General features: G+C 40.3%; 1 protein-coding gene across 1 annotated transcript in view; it reads right to left on the bottom strand.

Moving 5' to 3' along the window:
* Window positions 1-1,534: 1,534 nt before the first annotated feature.
* Window positions 1,535-18,498, bottom strand: part of hkdc1 (hexokinase domain containing 1) — a 48,778-nt gene continuing 31,814 nt past the window's right edge. Inside the window, 2 exon segments of the mRNA XM_039739523.1 lie at window positions 1,535-3,519; window positions 15,627-15,860. Coding sequence (XP_039595457.1) covers window positions 3,381-3,519; window positions 15,627-15,860 — 373 coding nt within the window. The 3' untranslated portion in view covers window positions 1,535-3,380.

Genomic DNA, 18,498 nt, shown 5'->3' with positions numbered 1-18,498 from the left:
ACTATAAATAAGTGCCTGTGTCTTTTCTAGTTGATATATATGTCTGTTATTTCAGCAAATGGTGCACCACAAACATTAACACTACTTTTATGAATAAATATACCAAATGGCATATAACAGAGACATATGCATTGCATTTGTCATTCCAACAGATGGTGCATTGCAAAGATTTGTCGAAATGCATTTTAAAATTACAAATTACTTGTGTGTGTCCATCTGGTTGTTATGTCTCTGTCATTCCAACAAATGGTGCATTGCAAACATTTGCAGCAATAAAATGCATTGCATGTTTCATTCCAAGAGATGGTGTATCACAAGCATTAATACTGCTTTTACGAATTCCATACCAAATGGCATATAACAGAGGCATAGACATTGTTTGGTACACTGTAAATGTTAATGTTGAGGTTAATGTTGATTATTTAGATTTCAACCCGCCTTAGATGGGTAGCACAACTAGTAAAAGATTAAGTGTCTATGTGAAGGTCCAGTTGTTATGTCTCTGTCATTCCAACAGATGGTGCATCACAAACATTAACACCACTTTTATGAATCCCATTCCAAATGGCATGTAACAGAGAGATATGAATTTAAATTATCACTCCACCAGATGGTGCATCACAGCATTTTATTACTAGAAATAAGTGTCCATGTGTCTGTCTTGTTGCTGTGTCCCTGTCATTCCAACAAATGTTGCACCACAAATATTTGTAGTAATAAAATGAATTGCATGTGTCATTCCAACAGACGGTGTATTACAAACATGTGTAGTAATGCATTTTATAACTAGAAATGTTTGTGATGCACCATCTGCTGGAATAACAAATGCACTGCAGCTGGTGGCTCCTGTTTGGAACTCAATGCTGATAGCAACAGCTTTTGTTCTTCACAGTCTTGCAAAGGACAAAAAAGAGTTGCATTACAAGAAAATGGGCAATGTTGAGATTTTATTTTTCCTTTCTCATGCTTGACCTTTTTGTTTTATGTCATTTTTTTGCGTAATACATAGTATGGTCCACAATTATATAACTAGGTTTTTTGGCTTATAAATATGGTCAGTGGATGTGGTTTCAAACAGCACAGTTCCACTCCAACAGCTCAGTACTGACACTGTGATGAGGCAAATTTGGGCACTTTGTCAACGTGTCCATCTGCCTATTTCTTCACTCATTTCCTTCCTCCATTCTTCCCTGTAAGAAGGCGGCCATGGTCCTCCTTTTCTTCTCAACTAATTGCTTAGTTGGGACTGGCCCATTACACCCAATCAGGGATTCAGGTCTTTCATCAAATAGTGGTTTGTGTGGCTCCACAGCACCATCTTGTGACCTCTTGTGTTCCTGCTCCCTGCTCTCCAAATCCACGTTTAAAGGGTCAGAACTTCTGGCTATCTGCTCTCCCAGCAAACAATCCTATTCAGTAGACAGCCCCTATATAGTGTCCTGTCCCTCTTCTGATTGCACCTTGCCTGATGTGAAGGAAACACGGGTGTCAGCAAGCCCAAACCCTGACACAAACACAGAAGCACAGTCCCGGGTTCAAATACTGGAAGGTTTAATTATATTTACCTCCAAAAAAAATGATATAAACAAACAAATACACAAACACAGGTCTTTTCTGGCCACAATTCTTCCTTTCTTTTCTTTCTTTCTCCCTCCTCCACTCAAGTGTTACTCCACTACCTCCCATCTCCGACTCAATTGGATAAGGGAGTGTGGTCCCTTTTATTACAGACCCAGGAGTACTTCCGGTGCCAGGGCGATTGTCAGATGGAAGCACTTCCGGGTCACATGGAAGTCCATTAAAATAGGGAGCTTGTCTCCCTGCAGCACCCTCTCATGACTACATTTCCCAGCATGGCCTGCTGGCTTCCCGCTCCCCAGTGATATCTCTTCTTTTACAGGGGCTGTCCGTTCATCTCTTCATTCCAGGTCTGCTTCCTGTTTCCTTCCCGTTCAGCCCATGTGACACCTACGCTGAGCAAAAGGGGCCTGAGCTGCCTTATGCATTTTGTAATCTACTCAGCCAATAAAAGGTGTCATTTTGCTTCATTTCTCATTGTGCCTTATGCAGTAAGTCAGGTCAAAATTGTTCAATTTTTGGGGGTTTCCATCTTTTATCTAATTACAGGAAAGGTAGTGTGACCTGCAATTAGATAAAGGTTGCTCTTTACATAGTACCTCTTAAGCGACTAATTCAGAGAGAGCATTAGATCACTGAGGCCCTCCGCCGTCCAAATGCAGGCCAAGTTACTATGGCTGTGCCTTCCAGGCTCTAAATGACTGATCTTCCATGGCAGGATGTTGAAATGGCATTGAAACCACAAGTTTCCATCCATAACCCCCTGAGGTACCTTTACGCTGTGGAGTAAAACTGTGAAAGTGTCACAGAATGTAAGGACTAATCAGTCAGCATTGCTTTTTTATGCTGGAGAAGCCCAAAGCATTTCAAGGTGCTTTCAGTGTGGAAAACTGTTTCTATATTTGTTGCCTATGAGCCATTTGAAGTGACATACTCGGGGGTCCTACAAAGATCAAAACCTCAAATTGTATCATTTTAAATAGTGCCATTACATTATGAAGTCAGTTTCAAATTGTTTTTCCAGGCAGCGTTCAATTGTTTCAATCTTTATAGAATATTCTCCTTCCCAATCTAGTGGTTCTTAGCCATTCTGGAGTCATACTACACAGAAACTAATGACTGGAAATTAGGTGTTTTGTTGGATTTGCAATTACCACCAAGCTTGTTGTGTTGTTCTCTTGTTTTTTAATATTGAAATGGCAATGCTGCCGTGAAGGGCACTTTATAAAAATGTGATAAGGAAAGATGTCCGGGCAGTCTTTCTGCAGTCTCATAATGAGATCCTTTGCCACTTCGCTTGACTTGGTCGGGGTCAGAGCTGAACCCGCCATAGACGCACTCGCAAACGAACATTTAATACCAGAAGCTGCTTAAAGTCACCGGTCAACCTGGGACTGTGACGTGATGGAGGGCAGGGTCTCTGAGACAGATTCATGAAATGTGACGTACTTGGCCTGTTGCCCCCTTTATGATTTTCTTTACTTGCGGCAGCAGTCCAGTGTTCTGCTTTACTTTCCACTGCCAGGAAGCAATTCATATCCTTCACCCAGACCAGTTTTGTCATTTTTATTTAAAAAATGGATTATTAAAGGCACTATAAAAAGAAAAAAAAAAAAAACAGAGCCCATTTTTAACAGTGAACTGTACAAGACTTAGCTGCAGTCTTCTGAAACTGCTGACATTCCTCTGTCTTCTTCTCCCATGAATTTGAACTTCCTGAAGGTCCATTTTATTTATCACCAAAGGAGTGTCATGAGCCTCCCCAGCAAGTGAGACCTCCTCCTTCACTTATTCTGGCCAGATTACGCAGCGCTGTTAATCCTTTTGGCGACGGCGGTAATGAGGGCTGCTCCTTTGCCGCTTCCATCTTCAGACAGCACAAATGTGACGTCACACTGGGGTGCGAGTTCTCCGACCGTCTCCTTTAAAATCCTTGAGAAGCTGAAAGAAGAAAAAAAAAATATATATATGGATTCAGAGGGTAGAGGAGAAGGTAAGGTTTGTTTCCTGGCAGGAGAGAAGGAGAGGTCAGTCTGATCGCCCTGAGGTTTAGAAATCAACTTGTCAGACACAGGAGCTCTTTGAAATTCTGTCCTGTTAAAAGATGTGTGCATGGCATCGGCCGCGGCTCCACTGATATCATGCCTTAAATTCACAGTCTCTACTCAAGAGAGAAGAACTATCAGTTCAGGAAAGCCACTTGGCTGGCCAGTTCCTCCTCTAGCCTTTAAATAACAGCTGCCCGGGTATCAGGATTACCTCCCTGACGTTCACTTGTTGCACATCCTTACAGTCATTAAGCTACTGAAATGTCACGCGTGTGCCTCTTAAAGGATAAGTTCAGTATTAGCATGGTATATATGCATTTGCTATGTGAAATCATGTTCTAAAATTAAACGTTTTCTACACATTTTTTAAAAAATATAGTAAAGCTCGCATTGGTACTTTACAGTAGAGGCTAATGGGTCAAGGGGCATCACTGGAAAATACTTAGGGGTCAACACTTAACCTGTGACACTAAACCTGGGTTGGTGTTCACCATTAGAGAGGCACTATGAACTCTGAAATATAGTTAGGAATGCATGGCAAACGTTCTTCCAGCAATGTGATGGATTTCTGGTTTATGGTTGTTTTAGACTTAAAAATATTTAGTTTATTTTACCATTTTATTAAATGGCCAATAAACACAAAATACATTTTGTTCAATCCTGTAATAGTATTCTGACAATTATCAGTAGTAACTGAGTATACTGTATGTAGTCCATTACCGATCATCAGCAAGCTGTTTTCTGTGAATTGCTGTGAGCACAAGTCAAAGTTGGTTATGACCACGTAATAATGCGGCGGAACGAGGCGTAATAAATAAAGGTAGCGCGAGACAGCACCTTGGAACTTGATGTCACAAATGATTGCCTGATGTTAGCTTCTGCGCTGTGCATTTTAAGAAACTTCGGTATAACGCAGCTTTTAAAAGTGCACTGTGCTGACATGAAATTCCAGAGAAAGACAACTAGGCTGATCCAGGGACTGAGAGGTAGGAGCTATGCGGACAGATTAAAGGAATTGAATCTTTCTATGTTAAGCAAACAGAAAGTAAGTGGAGACGTGATTTCAGTGTTTAAAATTATGACAAGAATAAGTGGAGTAAATTCCAGTTGTTTCTTTAAAATAATTTCATCAACATGGGGATACAGTTGGAAACTTGTTTAAGGACAGGTTACACACAAATGTTAGAAAGTTTACCACAGATATATGGAGTAGATTACCAAGTAGTGTGGTGGAGAGCAGGACTTTAGAGACCTTCAGATCTCAACTTGATGTTATTTTGGACAATTTAGGTGTCCACTCCAGAGCATGGCAAGTCATTCACAATACCTCGACCACCTTCACGATTGACTAATGAATGTTACTTTATTTTGCATTTATTTTCATCACTTAATTGGATTATTCTTGGATTGATTTGTCTGCAATATATGGTGTATTTTGTTTTCTTCATAATTTCCGTCACTGCACTTTCATTTGTTTGTTTTCATGGCTGTGAAGAAATGAGGAAGCACTTTAAATATACTCATCCGATGTGCTCATTGAAATGTGGGATTATTGGAAGCACTTTGAAATGTGTTCATTGTTTACATTATTTATGGAATGAAGACATTGTACATAAATTCATTTTCATGCTGTGATTTTTTCTTTTTTTACTGTTTTTTGTAATAACAACCAGTCCAGAATTCTAGCCTTAAAGATTTTTTAAGGTTGTAACCCAGGGAATAATTTCACACGTGCAGTCTGACAGATGCAGTTTTGCTTTCTTATCATAGTGTTTTTAAGCAGGCTCAAGGATGTTATGTTATGATGATTTTCTATCATATACCTGCACCTATACATATATGGAGACACTTGTGAGGTCCTCTGCTCCTTCTCGACCACCCAGGTCTGCTGTTGAACGGTGTCAAGTGGTGCCATCTCTGCGTGGTATCAGACCTCAATCCAGACTCATTTAATGTGTAGCTCCTGGTTGGTAGAACGTGCTGCCCACCTCCATTAGAAACTCTCGCTCCCTCAATGTGTTCAAGAAGCGTTTGTAGGCTCTCCTGTTTGGTGAGCTTCAGTCTGACTTGATAGCCATTAGGTTTTTTAAATCAGGGAATTGCAAAGAGCTTATCTTTGGTTTTGAGCTTTTTACTTGTGGAAATCAATTTTGTACCCTCGTCTTGTAACACTTGTTCAAAACCAGACATCCAGACTGATGTTACACGATTATGTTAACCTTTTATGTAAGCCATTTTGGATAAAAGTGTCTGCTAAGAAAAAAAAATTGTAAATGTAGTGTACATTTATAGACCATTTGGACTAGTACTCACGTTGTACAGATATGGAAAGTCGAAGTGCACCTGTAAATTACTTTGCAATGACACACCAAAGACACTACTGTATATACAGTATATATATATATATATATATATATATATATATATATATATATATATATAAAGTTATAATCCTGAATCACCTAACCAGCCAGTACTTACAGTGTAGATAATGGATAAGGTAATAAGCTCATAATTGTGCTATATGTCTTTATTTGAAAATGCCATTAGATTACGGAATAGAGGCTCATGTGACGACTGTTCATGTAAATGTGACAACTACATTGTTATGATTCAGCCAGCTTCAGTTTATTTCTTGTTTTTTATTATAATATTTTTGTTGTTTCTGTATTATTATGTTTTCATCTGTCTGTTATTATGTAAATGTTGTTAGCATTATGTCTTTATTATTTAGGTATTGTTGTGTGTGTTCTGTTGTCTTTCCTCATTTGTGTTGTGTGGGTGGAGCCAGAATGATGTCACTGCTAAAGCACCGCCCTCAGTCTTTATCTCTCCAGCCATAGTTCCAGTTACAAGTCCTTTGACTGTGGATGAGGGCACATTGTGAGTATATTTGTTGCATTTATTATGTTTCTTTTACCTTTTCCTTCTCTTTTTGTGATTGCTGTTATTTGGTTCATTGATTGGACTTGTTTGTCTTGGATAGCATTTTTCAGCTAAATCCTCTTTGCTTATTTTTGCCTTATATATTTGATTATTTCCTGAATTAATTCGGCATTTCCAAATATTCCTTGTTGGACTTCTTTCTATAGCCAGAGGTTTCATGATTTCCTCGGCCTTTGTGGGCATTTTTGTGCATTTTGGAACATTCTGAAGTACTTTTAAGTTCACCATTTTAAATTAAATTTAAATTCAAATTAAGATATGTTTGGACCTCTTGGTTTCCTGGGGCCTCATGTATAACGCCATGCGTAGAATTTGCACTATAACATGACGTAAGCAGAAAGGCCGAAACGTGCTTACGCATTGAAAATTTCAGATGCAGGAATCTGTGCGTACTCCAACTTCCGCGTTCTTCCGCTCCATAAATCCCGATCAGCGTGAAAACTAACACACGTGCACGCGCTTTCTGTCCCACCCCTCTTCCTCCCAGAATTACGCCTCTTTGAATATGCAAATTGATATAAATAGACCTTAAGCTCAGCATTCTGTGAAAAGGCAGTGGCAAAAGCACGGGGGAAAATATAAGAATTTCAGCGAATACCAAGTGGAGGTAAAGAAAAACATACTATTTGTTCAAATAAACCGTGGTATAATCAACAAAAGGAAGTTGATCGAGTGACATAGCGTGTTGGAGAAACAAGCTCAAGTTCACAAAGTCGCACAGTGCCCGACATAAAAAAGAAGTTGTCACATATCAAAGTCGCGTGAAAAGCGAGACGTAGCCCACCGTCTGAGTGTCATATAGAAGCTTATTAGGGTACAGTGAGAAAAAAGGCACAGAGTAGGAAAAAAGCATGAAATGTTAACTTCAATCTCGAAATATCCACTTTAATCACGTAGTTTATTTTGTCATTAAAGTAGAACATAAACTTCATCTTAAAGTCATTAAATTTACTAGTTTCTTAAATCCCATCGTAACTAAAGTAGCACGTTAAATGCTTTGTTTTGTATTTGATCGTCAATGTGCTCTATGTGTGTGAATCACTACGTCCTTCCAGGCTTTCTCTTTCTCTGACAGGACACAGAATCCATTACATTTGTGATATTACAGCTCTCTGAATAATTAAAATACTGAGATGTGTACGTGATATCATTTTCATGATGTTGGAATGAAAGCATGTTATTAAGAACACAATGACGCAGTGATTGTTCACGTCTCATACAAGATGCTGCTGTGCCATGCACGACCTTCGATGAAATACTTTATTGCAGCAGTACTGCCTCTTTCAAACGTACTAACCTCCAATTCCTGTCCTTACTTTTCTTTCCCCAAATACCCAATCGCCACACAATCAGCTCTGTAATGGATGTTAAGCCATCTGTAAGCTTACAATGACGATTCTTCAAAACTTTTAAGGAACATTGAAATATCTTCATAGTACGTGTTTAATTATTCTATCCATCTATCATTCCAGTGTTGCGCCAGTCTCAGCAAATATACAGCGCGAGGCAGGAACAATACGTGAACATGCAAACACTGCGGCACTGTGTCCTCACATGTTTAATTATTAACAATATAGGTTATTTAAATGAAGTTAAAGTTTTATCTGTATAATATAATCAACATATTTTGCTGCATTTCATCTTACAAATGATACTGTCATCATATGTAAATATGCGCTTTATAAAGTGGCGCAGGTTGTGTAATATTATAACTGTAGTGCAAGTTTACAGTGGGGTGATTGTACTTATAAGTACAAACAGTTTTACAAGGAGCAATTGATTGAGTGTGTTTATAGTTCTTGGGATGAAACTGTTTCTGAACCGCGAGGTCCATACAAGAAAGGCTTTAAAAAGTTTTGCCGTGGCTGAGGCAGCGTGTCCTTGAAGCTGTATACCGATAATTCTCTTTCCGATCAGCTGTTGCTGTGATTCACACTCAGATACAGTGATATAAATACTCCGAGTGGTGCAGTGAGAGTAATATGGAAAAAGATGATCCGCTGTGGCAACTCCTAATGGGAGCAACTGAAAGAAGAAGAAGAAGAAGATGCAGTGAGAGTAACAACGCTAAAGCAGTTATGGTATTTGGAATACTAAGGCTATTCTCTGGACCATTATATTGTTACAAGTTAATTACAATCAGATGCGTTACACTAATAAACAATATGTGGTTAGTTTCAGTGTATTTATAAAGCCGCGTCAGGAAAATAAAGAGTAACCACAAAGGAACAGTAGCACTGCTTTGACGCTGGGTGTCGCCAGCCCGCAAAACCGAGCAGAGAACTAACTTGCGTACGACAAGGTATGAGGTACCGTGGAAAAGTGCGTGGCTTTACGCCAAGTGTAGGTTTTATACATCGCGATTTGAACGTGGAAAAGTTCTTACGCAACATTTCTGTGCGTACGTATCGTTTATACATGAGGCCCCTGCTCTGTTTCCTCACCTAACATGAGAAATTATAATACCATGGAAATACCCCAAGAATGCAGGCCACTATTATAAAAAAAAAACATTCATATATGTGTGTAGGCATGCTAGATGGATGTTATGGAAATCATTTTAAATATTTTGAAATTTTTTGGCACATCAGTGCTGCATAATACATATCCCATATCCTAAACCACCAAAAACTCATAAATATCTTACTTGACCAGTCTTTTGTTTCATTTAGTTGACAATCAAATGAGTGATTCCTGTTTTCTCCTGACTACCTGCTCCTTCAATTACTTTACTCTTGTAAAGGTGCTACATGATTAACGTTGTCTTAAATGTATTGTGCTGAGCTGCGTCTTTCGTAGCATTGTCCTGTTTACATGTTCTTTGTGTGTCTATGTAAATATGCTTCCCTGGAAACAAAGGGGGAAAGGATAACACTATGGAACCGGGCTTCCTTATGATAATTTGTCTTGTCAATCCCATCACCTGCATTCAAGTCATTCACTATTTAAACAGGAGGACAAAAAAAAAAAGATTCTGTTTTACTACACCGCCAGTTCATTACAATGCCAGGAGAAAGCATTGATCCAGATCATTTACAGTCATATGAAAATGTTTGAGAACTCCTCTTAATTCTTTGTATTTTTGTTTATCACTGGCTGAGCTTTCAAAGTAGCAACTTCTTTTTAATATATGACATGTCTTATGGAAACAGTAGGATTTAAGCAGTGACATTAAGTTTATTGGATTAACAGAAAATATGCAATATGCCTCATAACAAAATTTAGGCAGATGCATAAATTTGAGCACCCCAACAGAGATATTACATCAATACTTAGTTGAGCCTCCTTTTGCAAATATAACAGCCTCTAGATGCCTCCTCTAGCCTTTGATGAGTGTCTGGATTCTGGATGGAGGTATTTTTGACCATTCTTCCATACAAAATCCCTCCAGTTCAGTTCAAGTTGATGGCTGCCGAGCATGAACGGCCTGCTTCAAATCATCCCATAGATTGTTGATGATATTCAAGTCAGGGGACTGTGACGGCCATTCCAGAACATTGTACTTCTCCCTCTGCATGAATGCCTTTGTAGATTTCGAACTGTGTTTTGGGTCATTGTCTTGTTGGAGTATCCAACCCCTGCGTAACCTCAACTTTGTGACTGATGCTTGAACATTATCCTGAAGAATTTGTTGATATTGGGTTGAATTCATCCAACACTCGACTTTAACAAGGGCCACAGTCCCTGAACTAGACCCCACAGCATGATGGAACCTCTACCAAATTTGACAGTAGGTAGCAGGAGTCTTTCTTGGAATGCGGTGCTGTTCTTCCACCATGTAAAAAGCTTTTTGTTATGACCAAATAACTCAATTTTTGTCTCATCAGTCCAAAGCACTTTGTTCCAAAATGAATCTGGCTTGTCTAAATGAGCATTTGTATACAACAAGCAACTCTGTTTGTCATACAGATGTTCTTTGTGCAAATTGTGCTGAATTGTAGAACGATGTACAGATACACCATCTGCAGCAAGATCTTCTTTCAGGTCTTTGGAGGTGATCTGTGGTTTGTCTGTAACCATTCTCACAATCCTGCACATATGCTGCTCCTGTCCTGCCAGACCTGGTTTAACAGCAACTGTGCCTGTGGCCTTCCATTTCCTGATTACATTCCTTACAGTTGAAACTGACAGTTTAAACCTCTGAGATAGATTTTTGTAGCCTTCCCCTAAACCAGGAGACTGAACAATCTTTGTTTTCAGATCTTTTGAGAGTTGCTTTGAGGATCCCATTCTGTCTGTCACTCTTCAGAGGAGAGTCAAAGGGAAGCACAACTTGCAATTGACCATCTTAAATACCTTTGACCACTCAGGATTGGACACACCTGTCTATGAAGTTCAAGGCTTACCGAGCTAACCCAACCAATTTGGTGTTACTAATCAGTACTGAGCAGTGACAGGCATTCAAATCAGCAAAATTACAAGGGGACCCACATTTTTGCACAGCAAGTTTTTCACATTTGATTTAATTTCATACAACTAAAATACTGCTTCTTTAGGAGACCTGGGTTTGCTTCCCAGGTCCTCCCTGCGTGGAGTTTGCATGTTTTCCCTGTGTCTGCATGGGTTTCCTCCGGGTTCTCTGGTTTCCTCCCACAGTGCAAAGACATGCATGTTAGGTGGACTGGCGATTCTAAATTGTCCCTAGTGTGTGCTTGGTGTGCGGATCTGGGTGTGTGTGTCCTGCGGTGGGTTGGCGCCCTGCCCGGGATTAGTTCCTGCCTTGCGCCGTGTGTTGGCTGGGATTGGCTCCAGCAGACCCCTGTGGCCCTGTGTTTAGATTCAGCGGGTTGGAAAATGGATGGATGGATAAATACTGCTTCACTAAAAATCTTTGTTCGGAAAACACCCCAGTGCTCCGACGTTCCTAGGAAATGAAAGACATACCACTGTTATCTTTTTTGTTGAAAGTAAATTATTATGCAGGCTGAGAGGGGTTCCCAAACTTTTTCATATGACTGTACACTTTTTTCTACTTGCCACTTTTAACACCTGAAAACTTTGCCTTTATGATGCAAAACCCCAGGTTTCTGGACTACACGGACGTGCTGAGGATAAGCACAGTGAGGCTGTTTCTTGTTGTTTGGTGAGAGGAGCAAGCCATCATTTTCCTCCATATATAATTGCCGTAGGACACGTTTTCCAGCTGAACCAGGTTCACAAACATTCATTTTCCATTTAATCTTCTGGACTGTTATGTGTTTTCTGTGTGTCTCATTGATTTCATGTTCAGTGTGGGGTCAACGGAGGGTTTGTATTTTATATTAACTTTTTGCTGTACCTTTTTATTATTACATTCCGCCGGTCACTTTTGGGGTTGACTGTTATGTCGGGGCAGGTTGTGGTGTGAAATATATATTGTTTGGAGTTAGTTTCATTTCTTTTTTTTATTAACATACACTCACTTTATTATTTTACATATGGTTTGTCTTTTGGCTTATCTTTGATCGTTGATTGGGGAAGTTTATTCAGAAGAAGTACGGCTTGTCGGGTCGAACATCCTCAGCTTGCCAGGCCATGGGTCTTGGTGGTGTAGCTGCCAGTTAGGGAGAGCGAGTTGGCCATTACATTATACTTTATAAATTTGATAAATTAGGTTAACAAAAATAGAAGTCTAGAATGTATTATTTAGGATTGTCAATTAGATTAAAGAAAGGCATTGTTTTAGTTCAGTGACTGCGACATTGCGCCAAAGAGTCCACAGACAGCTCAGAGTGAAGAGTTTATTTATTAATGTTCTCGTGAAGACAATGCACTGGTGAATGGCTTGTTTATTAATATTCTTGAGGAGACAATCCATCGCTTCATAAGGCTACACCAGGCTGTTTGTTTCTTGAGAGATGCACTGCTCTGTTCTGTTAGTGTAATTTCCTAGTTGAATGAAAAGTGTTGGAAGAGGATTTGATTGGAGTCCTCCCTTTACACTAAAGGCCCTGTCATATTACATGATTTTTCCAGCAATTTTCAATCACAGATGTAATTTACACAGTGGCATAGCTTGAGTTCATGCCACTCGGGCGGGGTGGTGCCGCCCTCCAACATATCTGAATATGTTAACCTATTTAAATAGAAAATTGAAATGATGGATAGAGGAAAATTAAGGTAAATTTTGCATAGATTTATTCATATATAGAAAAACTGCAATAATTTGTCACATATAATTATTTATAAGCATCAACTAGACAAGAATATAGTATAGACGCACTAATAAGCCGTGTTCTAATTATTAGTTTTATATAATTACGCAGCGAAAGCCAGAAGCAGTGTAGTGTACAAGTGATAGGTGGGGACACAGAGCAAGAACACATTCAGATTGATAACGAAACAAAATTGTAAATTAGTTGTTTATCTTCCTAGAAATTATTATCGGTGTAATGTTTATGTTTATTTTTGTTATTGTCTCATAAATTTCAACTGCTGTGTCTGATGCCATCATAGAAGGACAGTCTGAAAATTATTTTTGAAACATTAGTGGATAAAAATCAGAGAATTTCTTTTTTTGTTCATGAGTGATATTTTTCCAAACCCTGCTGCTTACACACAAATTGTGCAGAGCCTTTCGACCAATAATGCCGCCCCCAAAAATGTGCCGTCCGGGGCAGACCGCCCACCCCTAGCTGCGCCACTGAATTTACATAATCTTAACAAGTGGAGGTGGGGCATAGGTGTTTTAGACCTCTGTTATACTACATGTTTCTTTATGTCACTATATCTGGACAATACTGTTATGAGTTTTATTCACATGTGCATGTTAACTGTGGCACACAGGGGCTCAGCAGTTAGAATTGTTAGCCAAGCATTGGAGTAGATAGCCAGAGACAACTGGAGGCTTGTATAGTCAGCTTAAACACAGGTTAGTGTATTTCTGTCCTCTATCAGCACAAATCTTCTTTCCTTATTGGCAGAATGAGAATCAGCATGTAAGCACTATGATATTTCTGTATTTTGTGGAGGAGGAATTCAGCCCTTGTTTGGAGACGGAGAAGACCAGCAAGTAAAGCAAGACATTATAAAGGCTTGGACAACAGCCAGACCCTTAGAGGCGGAATCGACAAAGCTCGAAGAAAAACCTCCCAACGTGGTGACGTGAAAATGGCTGACTGTGTTGATTCAGATTTCCCACCTGGATTAAGTCTGTCCATGCGTCTCTCCGTCTGTAACCGCGTTAACCGTCAGTAAATGCAAGCTAAAAGATATTGTTTCTCATGTGATTCTTGTACCGCCGTAATCACGATGGGAGGGATATCACCTTTTCTGGTATATTATGATATTGTTTAATTATTTAATATGCCACAATTTTAAAAGAACACATTTCCAAGAGAGCTAATGCCTCTCAGGAAACAACCTCATAAAAACATTCAAGTTCATGTTGTATGTGCCACAACAGAACAAAAAAAGGCCAGAGATTGCAGCTGAACTCACTGTTCTAGAAAGCATTTATACATCAGTGACACGGTCAGGTCACACATAACTGGCTGTCAGAAAAAAATCGGTGAGCTCACAAAACTGTGAAAATGTGCCAGAAAGTCACCACACAGTTGTGTAATTTGTCATTTGCATTGATTTCTAGTCATGTAATGTGACATGCTTAGGCAATGAGATCAGCATCTAAAGTCCTCATGTTTACCTTCCGTTTTAACTAGAAGTTATGTATTGTGACATCAGCTTAATTGATTCATTATGACCATTATCAGTCAGCTTTTAAAAGAAACTGTTGCTATCAGCCCAATCTACACTCACCTAAAGGATTATTAAGAACGCCATACTAATACAGTGTTTGACCCCCTTTCGCCTTCAGAACTGCCTTAATTCTACGTGGCATTGATTCAACAAGGTGCTGAAAGCATTCTTTAGAAATGTTGGCCCATATTGATAGGATAGCATCTTGCAGTTGATGGAGATTTGTGGGATGCACATCCAGGGCACAAAGCTCCCGTTCCACCACATCCCAAAGATGCTCTATTGGGTTGAGATCTGGTGACTGTGGGGGTTATTTTAGTACAGTGAACTCATTGTCATGTTCAAGAAACCAATTTAAAATGATTCAAGCTTTGTGACATGGTGCATTATCCTGCTGGAAGTAGCAATCAGAGGATGGGTACATGGTGGTCATGAAGGGATGGACATGGTCAGAAACAATGCTCAGGTAGCCCGTGGCATTTAAACGATGCCCAATTGGCACTAAGGGGCCTAAAGTGTGCCAAGAAAACATCCCCCACACCATTACACCACCACCACCAGCCTGCACAGTGGTAGCAAGGCATGATGGATCCATGTTCTCATTCTGTTTACGCCAAATTCTGACTCTACCATTTGAATGTCTCAACAGAAATCGAGACTCATCAGACCAGGCAACATTTTTCCAGTCTTCAACTGTCCAATTTTGGTGAGCTTGTGCAAATTGTAGCCTCTTTTTCCTATTCGTGGTGGAGATGAGTGGTACCCGGTGGGGTCTTCTGCTGTTGTAGCCCATCCGCCTCAAGGTTGTGCGTGTTGTGGCTTCACAAATGCTTTGCTGCATACCTCGGTTGTAACGAGTGGTTATTTCAGTCAAAGTTGCTCTTCTATCAGCTTGAATCAGTCGGCCCATTCTCCTCTGACCTCTAGCATCAACAAGGCATTTTCGCCCACAGGACTGCCGCATACTGGATGTTTTTCCCTTTTCACACCATTCTTTGTAAACCCTAGAAATGGTTGTGCGTGAAAATCCCAGTAACTGAGCAGATTGTGAAATACTCAGAGCGGCCCGTCTGGCACCAACAACCATGCCACGCTCAAAATTGCTTAAATCACCTTTCTTTCCCATTCTGACATTCAGTTTGGAGTTCAGGAGATTGTCTTGACCAGGACCACACCCCTAAATGCATTGAAGCAACTGCCATGTGATTGGTTGATTAGATAATTGCATTAATGAGAAATTGAACAGGTGGTCCTAATAATCCTTTAGGTGAGTGTAAATGAATGAACCTATGACTGATGAGGTAAAAAACTTTATCAGACATTATGTATATGGTTTGTGTGGATGTGAGGCACAAAACATTTGTTGAAGGTACTCACTGTGGATGCAGCTTGTATAACGTCCCATCCACCCCAACAGTGATCTCCAAGTGCTCCAGTCCTCGGTTCTCACGCATCTTGTCAACAATAGCTGCCATTCCAGCTCCACAAAGCTGGGCCGCTCTCCGTGAGACCACACCGCACACCTCCTTCACAATGATACTGTCATCACAGGTGCTGTCCAGACCCAGCTGCTGGAGGATGCCTCGCACCTGAAGGAGGGCCAGTCGGTCACTAAAATAGAAACAGAAACAAGTCTCTGAAGAACTGAGCTAAAAGTCAAGACAGAGTATAAATGCTGTAAAAAGCGGTGCCGTATGGGGAGGTTCAGTGGGTAGCACAGCTGCCTTGTGGATTCAGCACATTAGATTCACTTCTTGTGTTTGGACATTGTCCATAGGAAGTCTGAATGTTCCCCCAGTGTCTGCATGGGTTCCTCTTACCCCAAGTACTCAAGTTTTGCTCCCTTATTACCAAAGAAAAGGTTTATGGATGTGGTTAGAGAGGACATGCAGGTGATGGGTTTAACAGAACAAGATGCAGAGGACAGAAAGATATAGAAGAAGATGATCCGCTGTGGCAACCCCTAACGGGAGTAGCCGAAAGAAGAAGAAGAAGATTACCAAAGACCTGAAGGTTAACTGATGACTGTAAATTGGCCTGAGTGTGACTGTGTTCATGAGTGAGCCCTGCGATTGACTAGCACCCTATCCAGGGCTGTCTCCTGCCTTGTGGCCAGTGCTATCAGGATTGGCTCTGTCCATTTGCCATCCTGACGTGAACTAAATTAAAACAATAAATCAAACCCTACACAAAAACAAAAAACCATGACAATGCAAAAAAAAAACAAAAAAACGTCACAGTATCTTGTTACATAACTGGGGGAACATGATGTTGCTTAACAGCTCCAGAGCTCTGTGTTTGATTGAGGGCCCTGTCAGTGCGGAGTCTGCATGTTCTCCCTGCATCTGTATGGCTTTCCCCAGGCTATTCTAGTTTTTTCTCCCATGTTTCAAAGACATTAAAGCTAATTTAACCCTGTGTAAATGTGTGAACCTTGGAGTGCACTAAGTATTGATTTCTGCCATGTTCCCTAGTGCTGTTGGCGTGGCCAGGGGTGTCGAACTCCAGTCCTTGTGGGCCACAGTGGCTGCAGGTTTTCATTTTAACCATCTTCTTCATTAGTGACCAGTTGTTTGCTGCTAATTAACTTCTTTTGCCTTAGTTTTAATTAACTTGACTCAGACCCCTTAGTTGTTTCTTTTTCCTTAATTAGCAGCCAAACAATAATGAGACACAAAACGAGCTGCCATATCACCAGCTAACCACATTATTTGAATATAAAGAAAAGTGAGGGTCTCAGTAAGGTTGATGTCCAAGGTCACCAAAACATTTTGATGGTGTTCTTAGAACAGAAACAGAAAATCAACAGTTTTGGAAATGTCTGCTGTGGCAGAATGAGAGCAGCAACGAGCTGTGGAATTAAATGATGGGTTTAATTAACAGCAAGAATTGGCTTCTCATTAAGGAACTGGTTGGAGTGAACTTGGCTGGAGTTTAAAGCCTCAGTTTAGCTGGCCATCTGTTGGCTCGTTTCATATCTCATTTCTGTTTGGCTGCCATTTAATGAAGAAACGAATTAATGCAGAGGACTGAATCCTTAAAATCAGGGCAATTAAAATGAGTGGAAAAGGAGTTAATTGGCTGTGAAAACTGGTCACTGATTAGGAAAAGGGTTAGAATGAAAACCTGCAGCCACTGCGGCCCTCCAGGACTGGAGTTCGACATCTGTGGCGTAGACTCTGGTTCCTTATGACCCTGTGCTGGAATAAGTGAAATGAATCGCCAGAATTGTTTATCCACATGCACAAATGACATCATTTAAAAGAAGACGACTGTTGTGCTCCATCTCCTCGAAAGCAGGAATCATGACGTATGACGAGGCGAAGGACATTATCTTGAAAACAATGCATCAACAGTAGCTGGTAAACATTTTGTGAAAAGCCAAGTAAAATCTTTACTTGTGCTTAACAGTGTATTTTAATTATTTCACTCTTTTCAGTTGTGCCATCAGTGTGAGATCATTGGACTGCAAGAGCTCCACCACCAACCTTGTCTTGATAATGTGAATTTTCAGAGGGCACCAAATGCCCATATTGTCTTAGTTTGCCAAGTTCTCTTGTTAAATGGCCAAGTTGTCCAGTTTCTGTAATTCTCCTCTGTTCCATTGTTAGTGCAGCCTTCAATGGAGAAGTAATCTGCAAACTTCTATAGGTTACATCGATTGAAGGTGTATTTAGGCTTGGTTGTATAGATGATAAAGAGAAAGGGATGTAGGAGTCATTGCTGACATTTATACATAACACAAAGTCCTGGAGCATCATAGACATGTCATTTAGATATTCTATGGTGGCATCTATCTACCTGCATCACCTTGAGCTTATCCCCTAACAATGATATTGCATAGCTTTAAATGCACTTGAGAAATCAAAAAATAATAAATTAACCCAACATGCAGATCATTCAGAGTACCAGAAGACATAACTGAGCAAACACCACACAGACAACAACCAGGCGAGGATCCTGAACCAGGACTTTGGTGCTGTGAGGCAGCTGCACTTACCACTGACTGTGTTGCAGAGCTTAGCTAATTCCATCCCAGGCAACTCCAGGACCCAGTGGTGGATCTTCGAAGCAATGGGATAAATTCTCAACACGCTGGTCAGTTTCTGAAACCTCTGACATTGTCTTTGAACCAGTTGTCGCCTTTTGGACCTGCTTCTTCCATTGCCCGCCCTTCACCTCTATCTCCAACCCAACTCAGGAGGTCTCTCTGTCTCTGAGATGCAGGTTATTCCCATTGCATTGTCTC

Source organism: Polypterus senegalus, chromosome 1 (assembly GCF_016835505.1).
Source record: "Polypterus senegalus isolate Bchr_013 chromosome 1, ASM1683550v1, whole genome shotgun sequence".
NCBI classification, from domain to species: domain Eukaryota; kingdom Metazoa; phylum Chordata; class Cladistia; order Polypteriformes; family Polypteridae; genus Polypterus; species Polypterus senegalus.
This window is presented reverse-complemented; position numbering and strand designations above follow the sequence as displayed.